Source organism: Oenanthe melanoleuca, chromosome 6, assembly GCF_029582105.1.
Source record: "Oenanthe melanoleuca isolate GR-GAL-2019-014 chromosome 6, OMel1.0, whole genome shotgun sequence".
In the NCBI taxonomy this organism is placed as follows: domain Eukaryota; kingdom Metazoa; phylum Chordata; class Aves; order Passeriformes; family Muscicapidae; genus Oenanthe; species Oenanthe melanoleuca.
The window spans coordinates 6,685,228-6,710,706 of record NC_079340.1 but is presented as its reverse complement, the minus strand read 5'-3'; the positions used below and the strand labels follow the sequence as shown (position 1 = coordinate 6,710,706).

The 25,479-nt window shown below is 38.8% G+C and overlaps 1 protein-coding gene across 3 annotated transcripts in view; it reads right to left on the bottom strand.

Annotated features, from left to right (window-relative positions):
• ANK3 (ankyrin 3) overlaps positions 1-25,479 on the bottom strand; it is a 308,301-nt gene that overhangs the window by 188,377 nt on the left and 94,445 nt on the right. The window contains exon 1 of one of the 3 annotated variants that reach the window (XM_056494942.1): positions 5,404-5,788. The exons of the other annotated variants lie outside the window; for them this stretch is intronic. Within the exon in view, the coding sequence (XP_056350917.1) occupies positions 5,404-5,517 (114 nt within the window). The 5' untranslated portion in view covers positions 5,518-5,788. Of the gene's footprint in view, positions 1-5,403; positions 5,789-25,479 lie in introns of those variants that run through there. 3 annotated transcript variants of the gene reach the window in all.

The following is a 25,479-nucleotide window of genomic DNA, read 5'->3' as shown; positions in this document are numbered from 1 at the left end:
TATTGTCTGAACTTCTGGCAAATCACTGTGACAATACATCAGGCTTTGTACAATTTTTCTTTTTAATACAACTTACAACTCACACTTTATTTTTTCTCTGTTTCTTTCCTCCATCCACACATGCTCCATCACATCCACCAAGATCCTAGTTTTCAACCCACCTCCTCCTCCCAGTTCCCTGTTCCAGTCCAACTAGGTCTGAGTCTAACACTCAATTTTAGCAGGTGCTCAGTCAGTTTCAGCAGTAGACAAGTATTTTGGCTCAAGGTAATCAAAATATGCTTATCACTTACACTGAAGCCATCGATTCAGACAAGTTAGGAGCTTGAAATTAACAGTTTTGACTTTTGGCACAGGGTTAAATATTCATGCACTCATAATAATAGAATAATTTTTTTCTTCTTAAATAACTGCTCATTAAGCATCTTTGAATTTTCTTTTGCTTTCAAGAGCATCCCATTTTTCCCTCCCCTCAGCTCTCAATAAAATAAACCACAAAGCCCACCAAAAAAGCAACCCAGCCTGAGTGGAAGAACCAGAAGGATAAAAGACTGTGTTAATACCAACGAGGCAGTAGCAATAGTATTGATTTACACTGCCTGAGAGTCCAGCTGTAAATCCAGCCATGGAGCTACCTTCCTCTAACAATGAGGCTGCCCATTGTTGGTCCTCCCTCCTCCAGCCCATCCCATCCCCTCTCACCACAAGCTGGGAGCATTTGGCACAACACAGGTTATAACCCAAACTGACACTTGCATAGTGACTAATGGCCATCACTTGTGACAGCACAACCCCAGGGCATCAAGAAGGTGAAAAGGAAAAGGTAAATGTTCTAAACCTGGCTAAATAAAATAGCAACAGCACAATTTTTTTTTTTTTTTTTCTTTATAAACAATAAAGTACCACTGAGCAGTGCCCACTTCAAATGATGCTGTAGTGTTCCCAAACAATACAATGGAATAGTAGTTTCATTCCTTTAGGGGTCATCTTCAACGAAGGAATTGTTTTTCCAGCTGAATAGAAACAATCTTTCACCACCAAGCTCCATGCTGGTAAGAATTCAGCATTGTTAGTAGATATCCCATCCACCAGTGCCCCTAAACATCTATCAGAAATACATTTCTATTTCATTAGATCTGCCTCTGACAGAGTATCATGTCCAAAATCAAGGATATGACTGAAATTCTTCTCACACTCAGAAAAGATCACTGACTTATCAATTTTTCTTTCAGACCCTTAATCTACACAATCTTTTCACTTACCCTAGGACACGTTCCCAGATGTTAGAGCAACATCTGCCTGCTTTGTGCTTTAACATAAATGCGTGAAAGAACAAACACTTGTACTCAACCTAAATTCTATAACATTCAAGCCAGGAAACAGATCTCTAATCAAGATTCGTTTGAAAATAATAAAATCACTTAAAAAAAAAAAAAAAGTATGGGGATTTTTACTTATTATCTGAGTTTAAAGCTTTACCTGGTAACTGGTAGACTTGTTTGCATAAGAAAATTAACATTGGTACTAAAACCTTCACATGGCTGAGATCTGCAAAACATTTGCCAGCCCCAAGAGAGCTGAGGGGAAAGGAAAAAGTGGGAGTCTCCCAGTGAGGATATGATAATGCCCTCCTGGGGTGCCACTGCCCCTGGGAGGTGCTCCCAGCTCTGCTACACTGGGCAGCCCAAGACATCTCTCACAGGCCCTTGGAGCAGGCAGCAGAGCTCAGCCCAGAAGATGCACAAGCTCCTCAAAGCCACAGGAGCAGCTGCAACACCTACAGGCTGATCGTTCCTGACACAGCATTTCCATTTATTTCCTTAGGAAATTGCAAGGCGAATTTTTCCAGCATACCTGAGAATTAAGTAAAACCTTCAAACACCGTGAGCCTTATGAGGAAATTAGCAGGATTTGTGACACTGACATCAATTACTTTTCCTGCTGCCCACAAGTTTGCAGCAGCAGAGGCAACAGCAACAGCCTTTATCAGCTCACGAACAGCAGCAGCCAGGCTTTGCATTATGATCAAATTATTCTGTGTTCCCAAAGAACACAAGAGCTCCTGAGCACACACACAAATGGAAATCGCTTCAGTCCTACTAAATATTGCATAAAACATAAATCATTGACTGTGTGCCAAGACTTGTCCTTCTTTTCTGATATATACTGAACAGAGAATACAAAAACCCTTCAGAGATTTCACCTTTATTTTAGGAAAGGCACTGACTAAGCAACCAATTTCTGTCCAGACATTATTACAGGATAAACAATTTATAATTTTTACAAACCAAACTATGCATGACAGAGCTGCACTGGCAACTATCAATCACTTATTTTTAAGAGTGGTTTGGCTTGTTCTGTGATACCATTAAAGTCTCAGGTCTGCCCTTGAATGTACTCAAACTATTTTCAGTGTAGGACACTGCACAACCATCCAGAGGCAGAACTGTATGAAGCTGTAATACAAACTTGAACAGAATAAATGGGAAACCCATATAATGCAGACCCTTCATCTGCTGGCCCTGTCCCTTTCTCTTGCCTGATTTATGCCGGGTAAGCTCTGAACCTCTCAGGAGCTTCACCAAAGGCCTGGAATGTCCTGAATGCAAGCAAACTGGAAGAGTGTGGTGGGGCCATAGGGCACAGAAACACAGCCTCCCTACAGAGCTAAGCACAGCAATTCGAAAATATCTCACCTTGAAATAAAATGGGATGAGGCATAACACAGGTTTTTGTTTTGTGTGTTTTCAAAAAGGTAATTTCTCTCATACAAGTCTTGAAGGAAGCCTTCACAGGAATGTCATTACACTGAAAATTGCTTAACCAGTCAAAAGCAGTGAAATATTACCCTCAGATTGCCACCCTCCAACTAAACAGAAACATAAATCAGCATGACTGTTGCTAGTATCATACAAGACTAAGACACTGGCTGGTCTCACCAGCCTTACTTTCCAACCATTGGTTGCCTTGGGCTCTTTACTGTATAAATCATCCAGAAACATTAGCATTTTTTGTTGTTTCAATGTGATTGGAAGACTCTAAGGGATATTTCTGCATGCTGCTTAAGCAAAGGGTAAGCTTTGTGCAGTATCATGTGATCAACAAAAAAATCCCCGAGTGCTGCTTGCTTGTGGGTGGTGCAGAGGAACAAGAAGTGACTCACTACTCATAGTGGAAAATTTGGGGGGAAAATGTTTTAAATAGTCAGGAAAGCACAAAATGGCAAACCACAATTATTTGACTTCCTACGCCCTATGTACTGGATAACAAAACCATGTCTTTGATATGAGAATGATGCCCAATGTATGAAAGTTAAGCGAAGCAATTGCTGGGTTTTGTTCCATTCTCCTACTAGAGAAGGCCTCTACCTGTCCTGAATATGCAGAGTTGTAAGGAAACTCAGAAAGAAACTGGAATAAGCTACCAAATTCCAGTATGATACAATGGGGGAGGGGGGGGGGAGGCGGTGGGGAGAACCCCAAAAAAGCTTTTGGTGGAGCAAAAGCTCTCAGTTTTCTCTCTTTCATAAGATGCAGAAATAAAACACTGAAAGAAATCCATATATTTGAGATTAATAGGCAGATATATATCCATGTGCCACTCTGGTTGCTAAGAGATTTCTTCTGTACAGCAGTGTTGTATAAACAATAAAGCATTTTTGTCCAGAAAGCAATTGTCTCACCTCACTGAATCAAGAGCCTCTCACTGCCATATCCCTTCTATATTGTTCTAATACTGAGCTGTGAGGAAGCTCCCTTACACAAAGAAAGTGCATAGATCTGGTTGGGCATGCTATTGTTAAACTTGAGCACATCAAGTACAACGTGGGCTTCCTGCAGCATGAGTAGATTCAGCTGAGAGACCATACAGTTTACCTCACAAGCCATAGGCAAATATGGGCTGAGGGGACAGCTCCTATAATTAATTCCTTACTGCTATGGTCATTTTCACCTGGGGGAAACCCATCCTGACAGCAACATTACAAATCTGCACATAACCTAAACAGCAGACAAGAAAAATACTACTATTTCAGGCTGGTTTCAAACAGCAGCACCTCAAAATTCACTTCAAAGGCAGAAACTTATCTTCATACTGTCCTTTATCCTGGAAGATGATTCAGAAGGTCTATACATTCACACAGGAAAAAATACCCACAGTGTAGATGGCTGCAGCAAATGTACTGCAGCATGTTAAGAGTCTCCTAACGTGCTCACTAGAACAGAAGGCAGTGGGTTTCTCAGTGCTTTTCATTATGTATAGTACTGCCATGGCAGAGAAAAAAGAGAAAAGGGCAGGAAAAAATGCTGACTCTCACCCAACCAAAAGATGCACATATGTTAGAGGAAATCTACATGTCATTTAGGAAGCACATGCACCGCTTCTCTGAGCATATGAAGATTATCCAGTCCCCCCCTTAGGGGGATTTCACAAAGGCACACAGAAATACTACATGCCCAGGTTTCTGCCAAGGCAACTGGCTCCTTGATATGTTCTTGAAAAAATTATCATAAAATACAGCCAAAGACAAGAAATCACGGCAGGGCCTTATTTCTATGGAGCAGAGTACAAGGTGTCATTTATAGGGACACATCCTCAGAGCTGCCAAAGTAGCTGGCCTCTTTATCTGTCATTATGCTACAAACCGTAACTATTTTGCTTTATACCTTAGAGAGAAACAGTAAGCCTGGATTCACAAGGAGGCTCCTGACCTGAACAATGAGCAATGCAGTACCTACTGAATTTTTCAGATCCTAGTTTGCTGAAGGGTTTTCTGCAGCCAAGCCGAATCTACAGCAGAGAAAAACCAGGCTCTGTAAATCTCAGCCATGTATTTTCCTAACAAAAGAAAGTTGCTAATAGCAGACTGTTACAGCTCAATTCTGTAAAACAGCTAACCGTTAAGAAAAAATAGAAACACTGAAACACATTATTTCTGTAACATTATCCCAAAAATGGATGTTTCAGAAGCCAAACATGTGACATAGTCCGAACACAAAGAAAAAATATCTGTTTCTACACACAACCCTTTTAAGTACCTGCATGTAAGACTAAACTATCATGCTATGCTTTGCTATTAAACCTACGAGAAAGCTCAGCATTAAACCTCACATGATGGTTACAAACTATTTTCAACTCACAGACAGTTTGCATATCACAGTAAGATAAGTGGGAAATGAATGCACACCTTCTGCATCATCACTGCAATCAACTAATATCCAATTAAACATTCAATTGCTTTGCAAACCCCACAGCTGTGGTTACAAATGATATTTTACAATGTTAACAAATTACCCCAACAGCTACCAAGTTAAAGGAAAGAACAAGCTTTTAATACTTCAATTGCAAGATAAGAAAATTAAAACAAAAGAATTCCTGTTCAGAATTTGGCACAGTTCTAGATACCTTTTTCTTCCGATCCCGGGATCTTTTCCTGTGTTTTCTTTTTTTCTCAGTTTCTTCCTCAGCATTTATTTCTAAATCCCTGTTTTTCTTTAACTGTGATGCTGCGTGAGCCATAATGCATTAAAAATCCTTTACAACAATGCTCCCTTGTAAAAGGTGATTTCCTCGGGCACCTTTAGCCAGCCCTTACAGCAAATGTTCCAGTGATTGGAAGGAGATCTGTGACCAGAGCCAGGAACACATTCAGGATTCAGAGATCTCGCAGAAGCTTGCAGTCACTACAAAAACACATAGTTGCAGATTTCTTCCTATACCTTTCTGCACCTGAACCTTCGTAAAACAGTGCAGCCATCGTAATGCATTTAACGTAATGAAAAAGACAGCTGGGACAGAGAAAGCTGTATTATGGCTGTATCCCCTGCCACCAGCTGGAAGTGTCTAAGTGACTCCACTGAAGGGGGAATGCTGAAAAGAAGCGCTTTCTATTAAAAAAAAATCCAGAACAATAACATATGCTGCACTGTTTTTTCTTCACTGATCTTCAAGCATGTTTTTAAAACCTATGAAAAAAATGCAGTGTTAGCGTTGTTCGTCTCTCAGCTAGTTTTGTATAGTAAGCCATTTAACCTACAATGAAATGGAGCAGCTCCTACTTTAGGTTAACTGCTGATAGTGACAAAAAAAATAAAATAAAAATTTCTTTTTACCATGGAGACTCTGACTGCATTATGTAGAAAACAATGCATGCATTGCCATATCTTAACAGTGTGTCCTTTATAATGATTTTTCAATTCCAATACATTTTGTGAGAGAGGATTACAGAAAGCCCTGTTGTATTTTTTTCCTTTTTTTTTTTTAAACATACTTATTACAACACATCATACAGAAAGAAAGATGCAATCACAGTGGTGTGTGAAACAGGCATTTAATTCATGGGAGATTTTCTGGCACTGTTCATTTACGTGGTCAGAAAGGGAAATCAGCACTATTTCCATGTAGTTGAAAATGCACTTTTAGGCTTTTATGTCAAGGCTTGCTTCAATCATCTTACTATTTTTGCCACCTGAGTCCTCAATGACTGCAGCTTTTGAATATTCATTATGGGAGGTAAAATAGCAGCAGTATTAAGGCCTGCAGGAGGATCTTTTACTAGGATGAACACAGAGCAAGCATCTAGTAAATAAGGAACCATATTTTTTCTGCACAAATATGAACAATCAGCAGCTTGCCTCAAGACTGCTGTTTTTTAACCTTTCCCAGTATTCCTAGCAGCATGCTTCACTGTAATAAAGATTAGCGTTTTAAGGCAGTCTGATTTCTTTCAGATAAAGCCCAAGTGTCTCTCCAAGTGAAACCAGTGTATTTTACATAGTACTAGCATCTTCCCAGAAAGAAAAAACCAGATTCTGTAGTAAAAATTAAGTTAAATTTAAATTTGAAGTGCAATTAGCCAAATCAGTCTCAATTTTCTCAGGGCAACATAAAATCCAGAGATGTCTCACACATTAGTAAATATTCTTCCCCTGAACTTGAGAAACATTATTTGAATTCTGGTTGCTAAGGCCCAGCAAGCAACATACTTTTCACATAATATGACTAAAAGAAAAATAATTTTTTAAATCTCCAAGACAGAAACTACTTTGAACACATCGTATGTTGCCCAAAGGGCAGCACATAGTGCACTGTTTGTCTCCTGTTCAGAAACTAACAAAACAAGTTTAAAAAGTTGTTTATTTTGGAGTAATTTTCAAGAAATGCTCAAGGATGGAGGCCACAATTGTGTGACCTTAGGGATTTTTTTTTCTGATGCAGTAAAAACATGGTTTCTGTGTGCAAGCAAAGCTCCTGCACCTATACACCACCATGTGATTCCCCATACTCCCCCCTCCACAACTGGAAGATTTCTGAAGCCTCATATATTGCTGCCTTTGGAAAGCTGTGGGAAGAGGAATGCTGCACTTGGGCAATGCCTGGTTTTGAACCAGAAGCAGTAACCTCCCACTTCCCTATGTTCTATGGAGACTTGAATAAATACATTTCAAAAGAGTACACCCCAAGGACGCCCAGAGCATGCTTTGAACTGCAAGGCACCACTGCAAGCTGTCAAATGCCATGCTCAGGCAGGCACCTGGATTTTGGCCCAGCTCTTCAAGGAAGCCCAGGGCAGCAGTGAGGAGACTCTGCTCTAGAACAGGAGCCCTACCAGAGAAAGGAGCTGGCCATACTGCTGATTTATGGGGGCTGAAGAAGGTACCTCAAGAAGGACGGTGACCACAAGTTTTGCTGGGAAATGGAAGACTACATTGTGCCTATTAAAATAAAAAAGGCAAAGAAAAAGCACCCAAAGCTTTACTTTACAGCCTACAAGCTGCCTGCATGACCTTGGCACTTTTCCTCTTGGAAGCTCAGATCTTTCTCCGTAAAATAAAGTTGACATTAGTTCCCCTGTCTGACAGAACGCAGTTATCATGGAAGCACTTAGAAAATAAAGCAGAACCAGAACTGAAAATGGATTCAACAAAATTCAATAGACTTGGATCCCTCTTATTCCCAGCACATTTCCATCTGTATTTGAAAGGCTCATCAGTCTTTGCCTTAGGAAACCAACTTTATTCGAGCCACAGCTGAAGTGAATGCTGCTGTCATTCACCACTTGCTGGTTAATCCTGTGACGTCCTATAAGCCTTTTAACCATACAAGCCTGTAATTTATGCCTAAATAACCTCATTAAATGAAAATACAAATGATGCATTATCAAGTGTTAGTCTTTAAAATACTTGAAGCATACTTTTAAAAATGCTAGCAAAGAGAATAATATGCACATATCCAGCCTTAACGCTCAAATGCCACCTTATGCACAGGTTGCTTTCTATGCAGGTAGAAAGCAGCCCAAGCTTTTATTAATGAGAATAAATGCTATGAAATGAGGATAATACGTGAACTCACCCAATCCCTTGAGATATGCATAAATTGGAGGATTTTATCTGTCAGCCAAGAATGCTTCATCCCAAGGATCTTTTCAGCTAATTAATCAGTTGGACATAACATGCAGATGTTTTTATTATGTGGATTACAATCCCTGCTTGAACTCCACAGTCCAAACTTCTCCAGAATTAGATTTCAGAAACAGAAAATGCCTTTTCAAGCTACGGTCTTGAGAAATTATCTTTTAGCTATGATTAAAAAAAAAAAAAAATCAACATAAGAAAAAAAAGGATCCTTTATAGCTGGAGAGATACTAACTAGGGAGATTTTGTATAGCTTGTAGGCTGGGATAGTCTCCAACAGAAAAGAGGTTACAAGAAAAGCGTGAGTAAAGGATTCAGACTCCTGTGGAAAAGCGACTGTGCATGTATAACTCCTGCTTTTGGTGAGCTGGCACCATTCACTGCAAGGTGATAGGGCACTGCCAGATGAAAGCTGGATAAGTGTGAAAGTTTTCATGCCAGATATGTCATAACTCACTTCAAGGGAATTGGGTGCTGGAAATCTTCATCAAGTGCTTCTTTTCAGTCTTCAGTAAAATAATTAAGCTATTTGATTTCACCCTTAATTACAAAGTTAATGAAATGCCAATGGGTGTTTCAGCACAACCCATAGGGTCCTGATAAAGAATGATAAACTGTATCTTACTTGAACAATGGGAAATTTGCACTTTCTGTTAGTACAAGGATAATGTCTACTTAGCTGGAAGTGATTTTATTAACTTGAAAGTGTGTCATTTGGTTTAGCTTAAGATGCTAGTACCACTGTTAAAACTAGATTCAAGAGACTGCAAAACAGCATTAGCATATAACATTGAGATGGATTTGGGAATAAACACAAAAATTCATAGGTGTTCACAATCTAATTACTTGTGCTAATTCATCAATTGGTCAGAAGCTTATGGAGCAAAGATAGTACTATCACTTTACAGTTTTTTTTTTAATTATACAGCATTAAAATTAAAAAAGGCACTCATTAAAATACTGGCTTACTGAGAAAATGCCAAAAAATATATTTATGAAAATCTGAGGGGTTTTAGGCAAGATGGAGCACCATAGAAATGTTCAACATTTACTTCTCAGAACACTATGGATCCAAAAAGGCTTCTAATCACACACAGTGCTAGAAGGTCACTATGACAAATTTTACTGGCAAACAAAGTATGTTACATTTTCCCAAAGACAAAAAGAGCACTATAGGTGGACTAGAAATAGCAGAGAGTAAAGGAAAGGAAAACACATGGAGAGAAGCAAACCAAATTCTTATTAGGTTGTTCTTAAATTCTTTATTTCTGAGTTTTCTGGTGCAGAACAAATGCCATCATTGCCCTGCTTTGGATCATGATGAGTAAAGCAATGGAAATGAAAAGGGGTAAAAAAAGAAGAACAAGACTTACTAGAAATAAAAAAAAACATTCATGAAAATAACATTTGGGGAGAAAACTAGGCAGAAGAAATTAGAAAGAATAAAACAAATTATTTGTGAAAATGGGTTCACCATAAAATACTCTCTAATGAGTCTTTTAAGATTCATTTGCTTATTAGTTAGACTAGCAGGCCTTGTGTCTCAAGATCAAACAAACAAAACCAAACAGGACTATAAACTTATTTAGCATCTAGTTTTACTTTTTAGCTCCTGTTCGCACATTTGATGTCCAGGATAGGATGGACTCATCTCCAAACATGCAGAAGATCAAGGTCACCAAGTAGTAAATTAATGGAAAATGAGAAATGTTAAGGCTTGTTTGGCTCTTCTGTGTTGTTGCACTGTGTTTCTCTCATCACCCACTTCTTCTAGCAGAATTCTATTTTGGTAATAACAATCCCAAAGAAACTGGGGAGACGTGACAGTCAGAAAGGAATGCATGCACTAATCTAAAGAGCAGGAAAATACTTAAATATGCATTTTATATACCACTTTTACTAAACCCTTACCTTCTAACCCCTTACCTTCTTTGAATTTACAGTATAAAATTTGGAATTGTACTTAATTATTTTCTGTTTCTTATTTAACTTCTCTAGGGCACAAGAGCATAAAAGTGCTTTGGAAATGACACAAATTCAGGGATGCAGTGATAAAGGCCAGAGGCTTACTACTTCTTAAATGACACTTCTTAAATTTCCTGCTGGAAATTTAAGTAGAAATGATAACAATTGTAAAAACAAAAACAACCAAAGAAAAACTCACACCTAAACAAACAACCACAACAACAAAAACTAAAACTGAACCAAACATCCCAAAAACCCTTAAATGCTCTCTGAAACACCCACACAGAAAACAATCATGGAATATGCTTTTCACTAAGCCCTCTCCAGACACATCACCTGCCTTCTGAGCTGAAACAAGATCAAAGCAGCAGCCGCTTTTGAGCTCGTAGAATGAAGTGCAAAATTACTATTTCTCTGTCCAAGGATGACACATTTTGGCTTAACTGATGAAATTACACCTCCTGTGGTCCAGCTTACTCATAGTATGAGGATGGCTGACATGTTTGTGAATTTTAACTTCAAGCTGGAGGCATGACTTTTAAAGAAAACTTCTACAGGTTTTGGGAGAGAACAGGACTTTTGGATAGCAAATAAATATGATTATGTAGAAGTTGATTTATTGTTTACTTTTTAGCTCTAATTATACATTTTAAGACTACTGTCCACATGATCATGCATTTCTTGATTGGTGCTTCTATGCAGTTTACGCGCTATGCACTGGCCCTTCAGGTACGATGATTGGTCACTGTTTAGAACTTTGTTGCTTACTTTTATCTTGGGTCTTTTAATTTCAGTATTCTGTTTCTAAGCTTCTTCTTTCTTGATTTAGCACAATTTATGTTTTAGTGGCCTTGAAGGGTCTTAAGTTACAGAGAAACACTTAAAAATGGCTCATCTTATGCACCTGTTATTAACATTGGTCTAAACTAAGAAATATAAAGAAAAATAACTAAGTGTGTGAAGAAACAGCAAAATATACAGAAAAATAACTAGGCAGCAAAATATGGAGAAAAACAGCTAAATATAGTTTGGCTGGTGCATATGACATAGACCATGGCCTGGACTTGTTCAGACATGTCACTGTGGCCTAGATTTGTTCCGTATTACTACGCTGGTTTTTGTTCGCCCTCAAGACTTGCACTCTAAATCTGGACAGTTCAAAAGCTGACTTAAGGTTCACTCAGCCCATGGCTTCTGGTGCACGGGAAACGGGGAAATAAATCTTCAGCTGTCCCAGGCCACCATGCATGCATGGTTGGGAGAGGGAAACAATGTGATCATGCACCAGCAGAGGAGAAAGGAATTCAGAGGACTGAAGAGCACCCAGGACTGGAGATGAACAATCCTGACTTTAAAAACAGGGTGATTTTGTTTGAGGCCTACACAAAGAAAGGTATCTCACAGTGACAAATTAACTCTTCTGAAAAGATGGTGTAAAGAATTTCATCTCCAACTCATAACCAACTAAGGAAAAGGTACTGATGTATCTTATTTATAGAGGCACACTAATTGCAAGATAGATTTTGTAGGGGATTGCGGATGGAACTGTCAAGCAGCCCAGGAAATGTATCCAGTGCAAGGAACACTAATAAGAAAAATATATATATAACTGTGTAGCGGTTTTGGTTTGCCAATTTTGCCAATTTGGGATTTACTGACCAACGTATTAATTTATGTCATTGATTAAGCGTTGGCCAAATTGCACCCACTAGAATGATTTACTAATTTCCTGCTGTGAGATAGGGTTAGTAGGAAGGCTCAACTTTAAATGGTACAAAGAAAAACTTTATTACTAGAAACTATAAGGAAAAAAAAAAGAATAAAACTCAGAAAAAAAACTTTTAGAATACTTCTCCTCCCCCCAAAACTTCTCTTCTTTCCCACTGCCGCCCAGGAGAATGGAAATCTGATCACTGTAAAAATCCCTTCATCGACAAACAGTTTTCCCACAATCATTATTGAGAACCATATCAATTTAGGGGGCACACTTTAAGGATTATAACAGTTCAAACAAAAACTCTCTTCACCTTTGAAAACAGAGGTCTTTCTTCCTCCCTGGGGGCCAGAAGGGAGTTTCATCTCCTCTCTGTTAAAACTTACAGGATCATAGCCACTCCAATATCTGCTTACTCTAGCATCAATGCCTCTGCTCATATAAAACATTCACCCACCCTATAATCCTCTGTAGGGAAACAAGAGTCTCTTTTCCATAGCTTAAAAAAGAGAAATTTCAGTCCATGACTCTCCTCCTTCCCTCATCTGGGACCTGACTCTTCCTTTTGTCTGACCTTGGTGTTTTCATGCTGTTTCTGTGTGGTCCTTTTCTTTCCCTCAGCAGGGAGAACAAAGTGTCTGCAAGCCTCATTCTGGTCAGTGAAAGAGTTAATACCTTGCCCAGACCTGCAGACGGTTGGTTATGTGATTTTTCCCGGCTGCGGCCGGGAGTTAGAGTCTTTTCAGCAGCCACACTGGGCTGCACTAGGATCTTAGCAGGAAATGAGTAAATAATTCTTGTAGGTGCACTGGCAATTTGGCCAACACTAAATCCACAACATAAATTGATGCGTTGGCCGGGAAATCTCAAATTGGCGAAATTGGCAAACCAAAACCACTGCACAAATTGGTGTTTCCACCCGGTTGAACCAAAACCGTGGCATCTTTTGGTGGAGAATGCAGGCAATTGATGAAAGCTGTGAGATAAAGATTGAGGAAAATAGGCAAAGCATGTAATAAGTCATAAGGTTAAGTAGACTGATGATAGAAAATATATGGTGTAATTATGGTGAAATGCCTAGGGGTGGAGGTAGGTGTAAGAAATTTTTCCCTCCATTTAATTTAGTAGTTTTTATTGTTTTAAGTAGAAGTTGTACATTTAATAAAATTTTGATAATAATTTTTGGATGTGTTTCACAAAGTGAAGGGATGGAATGTAGTGGTTTGTAAAGATTTCCTGAAATTTTTCTCTGCCAGGACCTGGGCAGCCTCCTTTGGACCTGACAAGGGCCAATCTATCTCTGATTTTCCATACTGACACATTGTTACACCAATTAGAAAAGTTTATGCATCTTTGTGGAACATACATGTAAAGACAAAAATTTCAGGAAATCTTTACAAACCACTGCAAACCTCTAAATTGTTGTGGAGCAAACACGCCAAAAACTTTCTTCCAATTTGTCCTCTGCCAAGAATAATACTGCTAAACCCTATATTTACTTGGAACCACTGAATGTGCAACAAGCATGCACTTTTAAAAAATTATTTTTCTCCATTTTTTCCCTGCAATTCAAACACCACACTACAGCCTGGACTGAAACTCCCATGCAGAATATCAGTAGATCACTAGGAAATGGCATTAAACTGGTTTCACACATCTTAAGGGGTAGAACTTATATCCCAAACTGACACTAGATCACTGTGACATAGTTTTCAACCCTCACTGGGAACTACTCAATGGTGTTCTGAAACTGTATATTCAGAATATTAACTTGCCTCAGATTCCTACTTTCATCATTTCTCTCTGCCTGGTTCACCATGCCCACTAGCTACTGCAAGCCACAGTAGGGCAACCAGGAGGTCAGTGGAATGGTGCTACAGGGCACCAAACTGAGTTTTGATCTGGAAATTTTGTTAGACGTGTCTGCAAATGACACCAACAGAGACAGGAAAAGATACCCCTATATATATAGGAATAAGTGCAAAAGCAGGTTTGGCATCAGTTCTGCACTCCCACATGCAGAATTTGAACGCTGTCTCTGATATGATAGGAGGATCAATTCCATCCTGGGGAGCTTAGATAAAAAGAAATGTAAAATGCCATTCATTGGAATTTTATGATTCATCTACAAACTTCACCCTGAGTGGTCAATTATCACTGCTGTATCTGTTTACTTCTGCTCCAACACACGAAAGCAATATGCTCACACACTCACTGAACACCGAGCCCAAACTGGGGTTTCCTCCAATATAAGGAACCAGTTACCAAGGAGGTGGCTCTCAGAAGCTCCTCTGCCAGGTCATCCAGTCCCCAAACAGACATAAGTTATTCCCTGCTCATCTCAGATGGAAAACTCCCTGTCTCAGAGTGGTTTAAAAATAACCCAAAACAGCAGCAGAAAATGTCTTTGTGGTATTTCAAGTTTCTCAGCATCAAGTCCCCCCGCCTGCTGTCTCTTTTTTGGAGCAGTAGCTGTCTCATAATAATAAAAGCTACACAAAAAGCTTTTATTAAAAACCACTGCAGAACCTGCAAAGGTGCCAGGAAGTAAATGTGCTTAAGCAAATGAAGCTACCAAACAGAGTGGGATGGCATCAGTAACAAATAGATGTTTGCCTGTAGTTAGTAGGTCACTTTCCAATACCCTTTAATTAGTATTCTTTGATTTTTGTTACGTTTGAGTCAGAAACATATACTTCAGGCTAAAAGGAATTTTGACCAAGTCATACTTTCCGTAAATGACTGCACAGTATGTACCCAGGGGTAGCAGGCCTCTGCCTCTCTGCTTTAGCAAGATACTGTCATCACGAAAATATCGTTTAACCTTCCCTACCACAACACAGCCCCAAAAGGAAAAGTACTTTCAACTTTGGACAAAGGTAGCACTTTATCACCTTCTGAAATGGATTATTGCCCCCATCCACTGCCAACAGTAGGGAGCTGCACTGAGTGACCTAGTGCCTGCATATTTTCTGTTGCCAAGCTCGGCACATTATGAGCAGCTTACTTGTTTTATTTTGAAATAAAAAGTTACTGAGCAAGTGTAACAAAGGGCCCATCTGCAAAGGTCACAAGAAAGACTCTTTGAAGTTGCCAGCATTTCCCAGTCGCCCCAAGACTTCCAGCTGTATAACATTTTGTTTAACTTCCGTGGTGCAAAAATGCAGAAATTATGAGAAAGGAAGAAAAACAGCTCCTTTGCTTGTTTGTAGGGTAGGTGGTTTTTTCCTTTTTAATTTCCCTGAACTATTCAGATACATAAAGAAATCTGCTACTAACATGCAGTATTCCTAAGACAAGGAGAACAGGTACATGTGAGCTCACAAGGCAGTTTCTCCCAGATCACTGCCACATTTGAGTGCTGGACCAAGGCTACCTCAGCAAGTACAGAGGACATATTTACTCATTCTGACTTTCATTGCACACTTCCCACTTTAGCTGAACTAAGTGCAGAATTTTCAGTGAAGACACTAGTCCCTGCCAGTAAACACACAATTTCTTAACCTTTAAGGAAACATTTGAAACGAAAATATAAAAGCAAAAAAGAAATCTCCAACCCACTCCAGCATAAGAAACTCATTTAATTAGATTTTTTAATTATTCATAATTCTTTTTCCTATGTTGAAATGGCCATCTTTGCCTCATTCCCAAAGGACTGTCTCCATAATTAAGTCACGGAATCATTAAAATCGCAACATGCTATCCAAGTGAGATTTTAATGCCTTAAGTGTTCTGCACTCTCCATGCAGCAGTAAGTTGACTTTTATAGGAAAAAAAAATGCAAAAAAGCAGAATCATTAGCAGTCAATAACAAGATGCAGAAGGGTATTCAATGCATGTTTTTCTGGTGACATTATTCTCAATTTCTGTTAAGTAAATTCATCTACCAGTCATAAAATCTACACGTTTATACTTAAAACAATTGTATATGAAAATTCTCAGTTTCCTTAAAATAACAATCAGTATTATAAAAACCCCCTCAAGGTAATTTTAGAAACATAGATGTATATTTTACCTTAAAAAAAACAAAAACAAAACAACCAACCAAAATCTAAATAATCCCAAACCAAACAAAAAAGTCCAGCTATTAGTACTTTGATACTAAAATCCTGCTGGAAGAAATCCTTGGGGCAAGAAAGGTAACTACGAAAGATTCATTTAAAAAGAATAAAAATCACTGCCACTAAAAAAGTCAGAAATGTTTTGTTTCTTCATAAATTTCACATAAAACTATTAATATTCACATGAGGCCAGGTTCTTTCTTAGCCTACCAAGAGCAAGGCATATGAAAAAACCCACTTACCTGTATAATAATGATCATTATCACAGAATAAGGGCATTGCTGTGATGCCTGAAAGCCCAATGTTAATGGCCTAATGTTAGTAGCCTATTCAGTACAACAGAATGTGGCATTTCCCGTCCAGGTCTGGCTGTAAGCTGAACACACACTACACAGGAGGTGGGAGGGAATGCATCCCTTCTGCTTTAGAGGGGTTGACTGCAAACAGCAGAGAATGAAGTTGAAGGGGGAGTTGTTTAGTTTGTATTGCATGGCAAAAAACATACATCAACACAAGTTTATACACCAGGGATGTAAACATAAAAGTAACAGCCTGGAAGATACAGGAAAGAAATCTTTCTTTCCTACACAGCTTTGCTTGGGTCTCATCTGGAACACTGTCCTATTTCAGGCACTAAATTTCTAGGAAAAAGTTGTCAGCTGGAGATGTGAAGAATTTATTGCTTTAACTTTGAAATCACTCTTCTTCATAAAACAACCTTGAATGCTTCCCTGAATCTGTGGTTAGTAATAAAAAGCTTTGGATGTGCATATCCATAGCAAAGACAAGTACCAGCCAGTACTGAACCTTGCCCATTTGCCTGTTTCTCCCCAACAGCCCTCCTGGCTTTTCCTTTTTTCCCCCCAGATAGGCAAATCCAGATGATTGGAGGAAAACCTACACAGAAACTAAAGATTACTCTTTTTCAATTCTTTAGAACTCTTAAAGTTTTTGTTCCTGTGATTTGTTTTATTTTAAACTAGTTTGTGGAGCAGCTGAGAAGGAGGAATGTTCCAGGGAAATTCTGTTCAGAGATAAAGGCACTTTTCCCCTTTTAAAGGTAGAATAAATTCTGACTAAAATGTTTAATGAACCTAAACTTTAAATAATCAATACTTCACAGAGCAGAAGAGAAGAAAGCATAGAAGGACTGTTGCTCAGAACAGCTCCAAGGCTACTAAAATGGCTGCTACCAGCAAGGATATATAACAATGATAACTCCATGCAGTTCATGCTAGGACATGGGAATTATTTAGGCTCAAGATAAAATTCCAGCCACTAGACTTTTTTTATATTCTGAGTTTGATTTTGGGGTTTTTTTTTTTGAAACTTCCTTGAAAACAGGCAGGATAGAACTGTTGAAGACTGAATTAGTACTAAACTTGAAAGAACAGGGTGGGGAAAGAAAACTCAAAAAAACAGGAGATATTAAAATTGTACACTGGTCTGGTTAAACTTTCAGTGTCCTAGAGATCTCCTCTATCTGAATCTGTCACCATCTGGGAGTTTTTGGGATGAACTGTAATCAATCTGGATTTGTCATGAGGAAACTATATAAAAATAATTTTATTTGAAGGAAAGGTGACAGGCATTGAAGACTGGAGAGAAGCAATACCTGTACCTGACATTCTCATAAGCAAGGTAAGGAGCATGGTGTTGATGAAAAGATTGTTAGATTAATCCAAGAGGGATCTGGTAACTGAACTCAGGAACAAGATGTTAACATTCATTGTCAAAAAGGATTGATGTTCTGCAAGAGTTTGTCCTGGACCTGCTTCTATCCAATGTTTTATTAATGATTTGGGCAATAAGGAAAGTTTACTACCCATGCAAATGTGAAACTACAAGGAGCATGTGCAAGTTAAAGAGTGAAACTTTAGACCAAAATGGTAAATAAGACCAGAGGGGGGGTGGAGGGAACAATCAAAACAGATGAATTTCAGAGAAAATATGAAGGAAATAAAATTTTCACAGGCTAGAGAACAAGTAAGGACTGTTCTTCAGCATTGTCTGCAGGGTATAAAACCTTGCAGGTTCAACACAGGACAACAGACAAGCAGCAGATTAGAGTGCAGAAGGTAAAGCCTGCACTGTGAAATCACCTTTCTCCTCTATTTAATATTTGCAAAGCTGCAGGTATACTATGACTGACTTCTGCTATTCTGCTGCCAGGAAGGTATGAATATTTGGGAAACAACAAGAGCAATCAGAAGTCTTTAAAACATATCCTCCTTTTGCCTGAAGAAAAGACGACTGATGGAACATGGCAACAGTCCTGCAGTCAATCAAAACCTGACAAAATGCAGAAGAAAATAAATCCTTCTCCAACATTACTGTGGAGAGTAATAGAAGTAGAAAGTTTCGATTGTAGCAACCAGATTTGGGTGAGATACTATGAGAACTTTTAACACTAAGGAAACTCTGCAACAGCATGCAAGGGATCAGAATGGAAAGTTTATAACTTCCCTTTGTAAAACAGATATTAGGATACACTTGGCCATTCTTACATCTGCGCTACTTGTGACCATCCTATTAGCACCGTACCAAGAGCTATCCCAGCTTCCAAAAGTCTGTTCTTAATTCAGCCTTACTGAGACAGTTCAAAACTATTTTATTGATTTCAGTGTTGTTTACTTTAGTAAGGTTGACAGTTAAAAATATATTTTCTTAATGTAAAAATCTATGACCATTAGCTGAAGATCCAAATCAAAAGATAACAGTAATTTGTTTGAATTATTCTGGAGAATTTGAAAGTCATAAAAAAGTATTTCTCTATGTATTAAAAATAGAATTTTAAAAATCTACTTTTATTCTATAAGTCTAAAACTTTAGAATAATTAAACACAATAAACTATATAGAACTATAGAATATGCTGAGAAGTCTGCTCTAAATTGCAGGCACATCAATGAATTCTAAAGAAAATGCAGTTGAAGATCCTTGGGCCAGTGAGGACGAGCACAGCAAGCTTGCTACCCTGGTCTTCAGGAGAGCAGGCTTTGGCCTCTTCAGGGATCTGCCTGGTAGAGTACTGTGGGATAAAACCTCCACAGGAAAGAAGGACCCAGGAAAGCTGGTTTATATTCAAGGATCACCTCCTCCAAGCTCAGAAATGTTATCATCCTAACAAGAGGTAGCCAGGCAAAATCACCAGGATGTCCGAGTGGATGAGCAAGGAGTTCCTGGATTAACCCAAACACAAAAACAAAACCCAGAGAGAATGGAAGAAAGGACAGGTGGCCTGGGAAGGATACTGAGAAATTGTTCAAGCAGTCAGGGATCAGGTTGGAAATTTAAAGCCCTGATAGAATTAAGCCTGGCCAGGAACATCAAGTGCAATGGGAAAAGCGTCTACAGGTATGATAAAAGGAAGACTTAGGAAAATGTGGGCCCTTCCCTGGAAGGAAACAAGCTACCAGGTTACCCAGGGTATGGAGAAGACTGAGGTACTTGACAAGGTTTCTGCCTCAGCCTTCACCAACAAATGCTCCAGCTGCACTCACAAGTCCCAGGAGGCAACAGCAGGGACTGGGAGAATGAGGCACTGCCCACTACAGGAGACGATGGTCTGAGACCATCCGAGGAGCTTGAAGGTGCACAAGTCCATGGGACCTGATGAGATGCAACTGTAGGTCCTGAGTGAAATGGCAGCTTAAGTTCCCAAGCCATTATCTACCATATTCAAGAACTTGTGGTATGCTGGTGAAGTTCCCACTGACTGGGAAAAGGGGAAGCATAACCTTCATTTTCTGAAAGAAGTCCCAGGCAACTACAAGGAACCCATCAGCCTCATACCAGTGCCTGCCATGAAGAAGGGTCAGAGTAAGATGATCCTTAAGGTCTATTCCAGCCCAATCCAAAGTATTTTATAAACATATGGAGTCCTAGGCACCATTTTTTCCTTATATATTAAGATGCTCTCTTTTACAGCACACACAAAATCAAGTCTTTATATGGATTCTTTAGGGAATTTGACACATTTTTGGAATTAACTTGCAAAACCACTACATAAAATTATAGGTATTTAGAGAAATCAGAATAATTGATAATGCATCTCTTCTAAAGATTGTCTTGGTTTGAAAGACAGGTGTTTGTTAAGAAAGGCAGGAGCCTCTCTTGAAATGGACAATGTAAACCTCCCTCCAAATTATTATAATTTTGAAATTAAGGAGCTCTCAGGCAAAGATATGGGAGTAGGAATAACAGTTCTTTACTAGGAAAAATTAAAATAAAAGCACAGTAATACAAAAAGAACCAAAACACTGACAGAGTCAGAATACAACCCGACACCCAGATGCTGTCAGCAGTCTGATTAAATGGTGGCTTCAGTCCTCCTGCAGTGACAGATGTGGTTCTGTTGAAGCAATGATCTTGTAGAAGGGTCCGATTTTCCTCTGAAGGTCCAAGGATGATGTGGAAAGGTCTGTTTTTTTCTCTGGAATTCAGTGGAAAAATGTTGCCCTGATGTTCCAAATCTCAGATTTTATCTAGGTAGGAATGCTTGGCTTCTCCGCCTGGGTGAAGCATCTCAAAATGGGATGATGTAATTTTATCAGTCATGTAGTGCGACCCAATGGCCACATTAACAGAAGATACCTCCCTGGAGGAAGGTTGGGTCGTGGAAAAGATAAAGAACATTGCCCCACCTGGTTGGGTGGCAGATGGTCCCCCCCACAGATGGTCCATTAACAGAAGATATCTCCCCTGGAGATAAGTATCACTGCCCCACCTGGTTTCAGCAGATAGCGAGAGAATACATACTTTTACTTACATCCTGCTCTGCAAGCCAAGATAAAGATACACTACATAGATTATAAAAGCAGCAAAAATATTAAAATTTGATTTTTAGACCTAGAGCTGCTTCCTAGAGTTACAGTGTATATTCTAAAAGGTATTCACAGGCTGCATAAAGACAGACTAACAAATATTCAAGTTATACAGGCCACAATCCAGTACAACTGCAGTTTGAGTAGCTGTGTGGCTTGGCAGAGGCTACAGACACAGCGATAATCAAAATCAAATTTTGGACTGCATCACAAGAACTGTGTTTGTGAATAGCAATTGAACAACTTACATACTATTCAGAAAAAAAAAAAAGGAAAAAGAAAAAAAAAAAAAGAGACGCACTAATCAGAATCAGCCAGTTCTCACAGGCTCCCACTGTGTAGGCTGAATAATCGTCTCATCATGATAATAGCCTTTATGATAACCATGATCTCACCAGTGCACTCAAAGATCCAAAATGCTGCTGGTACTCTCACACCCACAAGGCACACTTGCTCTTTGCATTTGAAGAAAATCCTACTCTGCAGCTCCAACCCTTGGTTGCTAATGTTGGCAAGGTGTAATCTTGGGGTTTTTTATGTCTTTGCTTTCAAGCCAATAAACCTATAGATTTCCTTTGCAGACAGACTAGCACACACAAGAACTTGAATTGTTATGAAGACATCTCCCATTCTGCCATTAATTCAAAACAAATAGCAGAATTATCAGCAGTAATAAAAACTAGCAGTATGGACCTGATAAATAAAATAAAAAAACTGAGATACGATTTTATGTTCTGTAGCTCATCTTCTCCATTTAATGTAGGAAATGGAAAGATAGAAACTTCCACAGATACTGAAGGGTTTGATTTACAGCCTTGGAAGAAGCTTGGATTGATGTAAAAATAAAAGTACACAGACTTTAAGCAGAAAAATTATAAACATATGTTTCTATAGTTATAAGTAAGAATATGCCTTAAGTAAGTAAGAAACTGTATTGGATAAGATGGCAAAGGGTTTTATAGTGTAGTAATGTAATTGTATAGAATAAGCTAAGAGTTTAGATGTAATAATAAAAGTATATGTGTGTATGTGTCATAATAGCTCATTGGAATTGTTGGAAACCTATGCTGGCGGTCGGAATGCTGCTCTTACAATAGCATATTTGGCAGGAGATGCACCTCGTGATAGGCCTGAAGATCAAGCTGCTGACCTGCCTCAAGTGGTGATCACTGACATCAAAGATGCAGCTCGGAAAACAATCCTACAAATCCAGCCAGCAGGAAGCCCAGAAGGTATATACACAGAAATAAAACAAGGAACATTAGAGCCATATACTTCATTCATGGACGGTATCACACAAGCCATCAACAGGCAGTGAGTGTAGTGATGATGTAGCATATCCTCATCTACTTCAAAGCCTCACTCTTGCAAATGACAATGAAGAATGCAAACGAGTCATTGTAGCTTTATCTGATGAACAACCAACTTTGCCTCAAATGATAGAAGCTTGCAGCAAGATAGGTACTCCACAGCATAACACAATGATACAAGCAAATGCATAGGAGAGAGGCTTGAAAAAACTTTCATAGCTTAGAGCAAAGTGGCAGACCAAAGACTTATAAAAGCCCTTCCTTCTATTAATGTGACCCCTCAAAAGAATGATTCCATGGTTGTAATGCAAACAAGAGTCATGCACAAAACATTCCATAGATGTGGAAAGCCTGGACATATAAGCAAATTTTGTTCAGAATCCCCAGAAAACATAAAGCCACTGGTGCTCCAGATGCAGGAGAGGGAAACATTATGCAAGTCAACGTTGCTCCAAGACAAATATAGATGGAAATTTTAATTTTTGACAGGACTGTTGCTAAAAAGATTTAAAGCTGTAAATGAATGTGGTGAATGTGATTTCTTCCTACATATGGGTAACATAGCAAGAATGTATGAAAATCATCAATTAGGTTGTAAATTTAACATTCCTTTGTTTCCATTCAAGGCAAACTTTGATCAAGTGTCAAATGCTATTTTCTGAGGTAGAGGATACAGGGACAATCTGTGCAGGTGTGGCAATTTTGATTCAGAGGGAGGTTTTAAAAAGTAGTGTTTGCAAGTAAGCTTTGAACTTTACACGTAATAGAGATAAAATTTAAGTTTTAAGATCAGAGATAATTATTACATAAAACTTCACTGGCTTTATAATAGGTTTTATCCATTAGATATCATTACCTTATTCATTTGTTGTCGGTCATAAGTACATGACTGTTTAGAAAAGTGTTATCTCAACTTCCTAAGATGTTTACTGTGATATATTGATTACATGATGTGAATTTACAGATTTTATAACAGGCATTATTCATAAGAGGTTACTACTATATTTATAGCCAGCTTCTTATATGCTTTAACATCTCTTTGTGTAATTAGCTAAAAGGCACGTGCCATTTCAGGATCCTTCCTTTTTTTTGCTCTCTAGTTGGTCCCTGCACTTGTTTTTCTCAGTCTTTAGTCCCTTCTCTTGTTTCAGCAGGTTTCCTATGACCTGACCCAGTGTTATCTCATAATTTTAAGTATTTTTCAGAGTTCTGAGAAAAGATATCTGAGCTTTGTTGAAAGCCTTCTCTGAACTGCTAGTCCTGTGGTTCTTCCCAGTTGTTATTACAGAAGCACTCCAGCAGCTTGCCATGTTCAAAGCATCTCTATCTTAAGGAAAGCTTCGGAGGGAACCAATTGTTAAATGGATTCGATTACTTTTTTACTCCAAGACCTTTCATCATGGCTTCTATTCTTAAGAGTTTTGTTCTTAAAAATATGTTAGGGAATTCCCTTCCAATTAGAGTTTGGGCTTTGGCCAGGCATTAGCTCTACCTGGATGGGAAATTGTCCAGAGACCCAGGTGTTTTCTGCATCAAAATGATATTGGAGTCACTTTGACTTGGCAATTTGACCCTACCAATATGACAGCTGAACCTAATTTTAGGGTGAAATTGATGTTCATTATCCAGAGATGATCATCTAATTCCTCACAATTGAGGCTTGTCAGCTGTTTGCAGACTCTAGGGTGATGACAGAGTGTTTCAAGGATTGCCGATTGCCTAATTTCATAAATGTGAGTCTATAATTTGAGATGTTGTTGATTGTTGTACCTGAATTATCTGAAGTATTATTATTATTCTGGTTTTACTACATATATCATTTTGTATTGTTGTTCCTTTCGTATTTGTGATGAGATTGTTTATGAAATCAACAAAAAGGAGATGCATCTCAGGCCACACCACAGATGTGATTAAGTAAGCCTTATATGTTTACAATTTTTTAAACAGTTCTTTTGCAAAATTTGAACCCCCAATTTTTAAGTATTTTTCTAATAGTACACATGAAAAATTAAAGGAAAATCCTTTAGTTTTAATTAGAAATCCAGAAACAGCACAAATTGAAGGTCCATTTCCTCTAATAACTTGGGAAAAAGAGTTTGCTTGTGTTTTACAAGTACAGGACCCAGGTGGATTCCAGCAAGATCGTGAAATGAGAAAACACGCTGACAACCCCACAAGCAAAGAAGAAGGCACACCAATATCAACTACACAGAGACAATTATTCTGCCTACAATCTCTCACCTTCATTGCAAAAACTCTGAACTCTGGGTTTTATATCAATGTAGAGTGTGGAAGACGGGTTTATATATTTTAGTCATTATAGTAGTAGTGGTAATAATGGTGCCTTGTTTGCTTCAGTGTATACATCAAATGATTGACAAATCTATTAATGGAATTTTTTTTGGTGTAGGGAGAGAGGGAAGAATTTAATTTCTGCTTCACAAAGGTAGCAGGTTATAGACTTTTTTGCACTGAGACCAGGGCATAAAACGTGCCTTTTGCCACCACCTTCCCTTCCCTCCTCTCTTACAGGAGGCCTGGCGCCATCTGTTTCTAAGCACAGTTAAATTGTTTTCTCTGAGCTAACAATGCAGTGAAAATTAGCACCAGCCACAGGTCTGGTTAAGCATGTAAACTCAAGCAAAAAGGAAGGGAACATTCATCAGTGATGGAACCATCAAAAACGCATGGAAAAACCCAAGGTACAAAAAAGAACATCAGATGAGAGATTTCCATTCCTGATGGACAGGAGGAAGAGCACCCTTGCTGCAGTGTGTTCTCTGTGACCTGTCACTGTCTCTTCTGGAAAAGGCAGAAACTTCTGCCCCCATGACAAAGGTATTACAAGCAGCCCACCCACAGAATTGAAGCATCTCTCTCTATTTTCCTTAGTAAGATATTAATACATTTTGTGGTGAAGCGACTGAGTGCACACACAAGGATAGGTCAAGGGAGAGAGAAGCACTTCCAACAACTTAAAAGTGCCAGCCAAGATCTATCATCAGTACAAACTAGTGTCAGGGAAGGCTGTGGACTGTTTCCAGGTGGATTTCCACCCTACAGACTCCTCCAGTCTCATTCCCACCTGTTTTAAGCACCGGATACACAGCATCACACTCCAAAATTTCACAAAAGTTAGCTTTTACAGCATGTGAGATCTCAACAGCCCTAGCCTCAGTGTAGAAGTGAAGAGC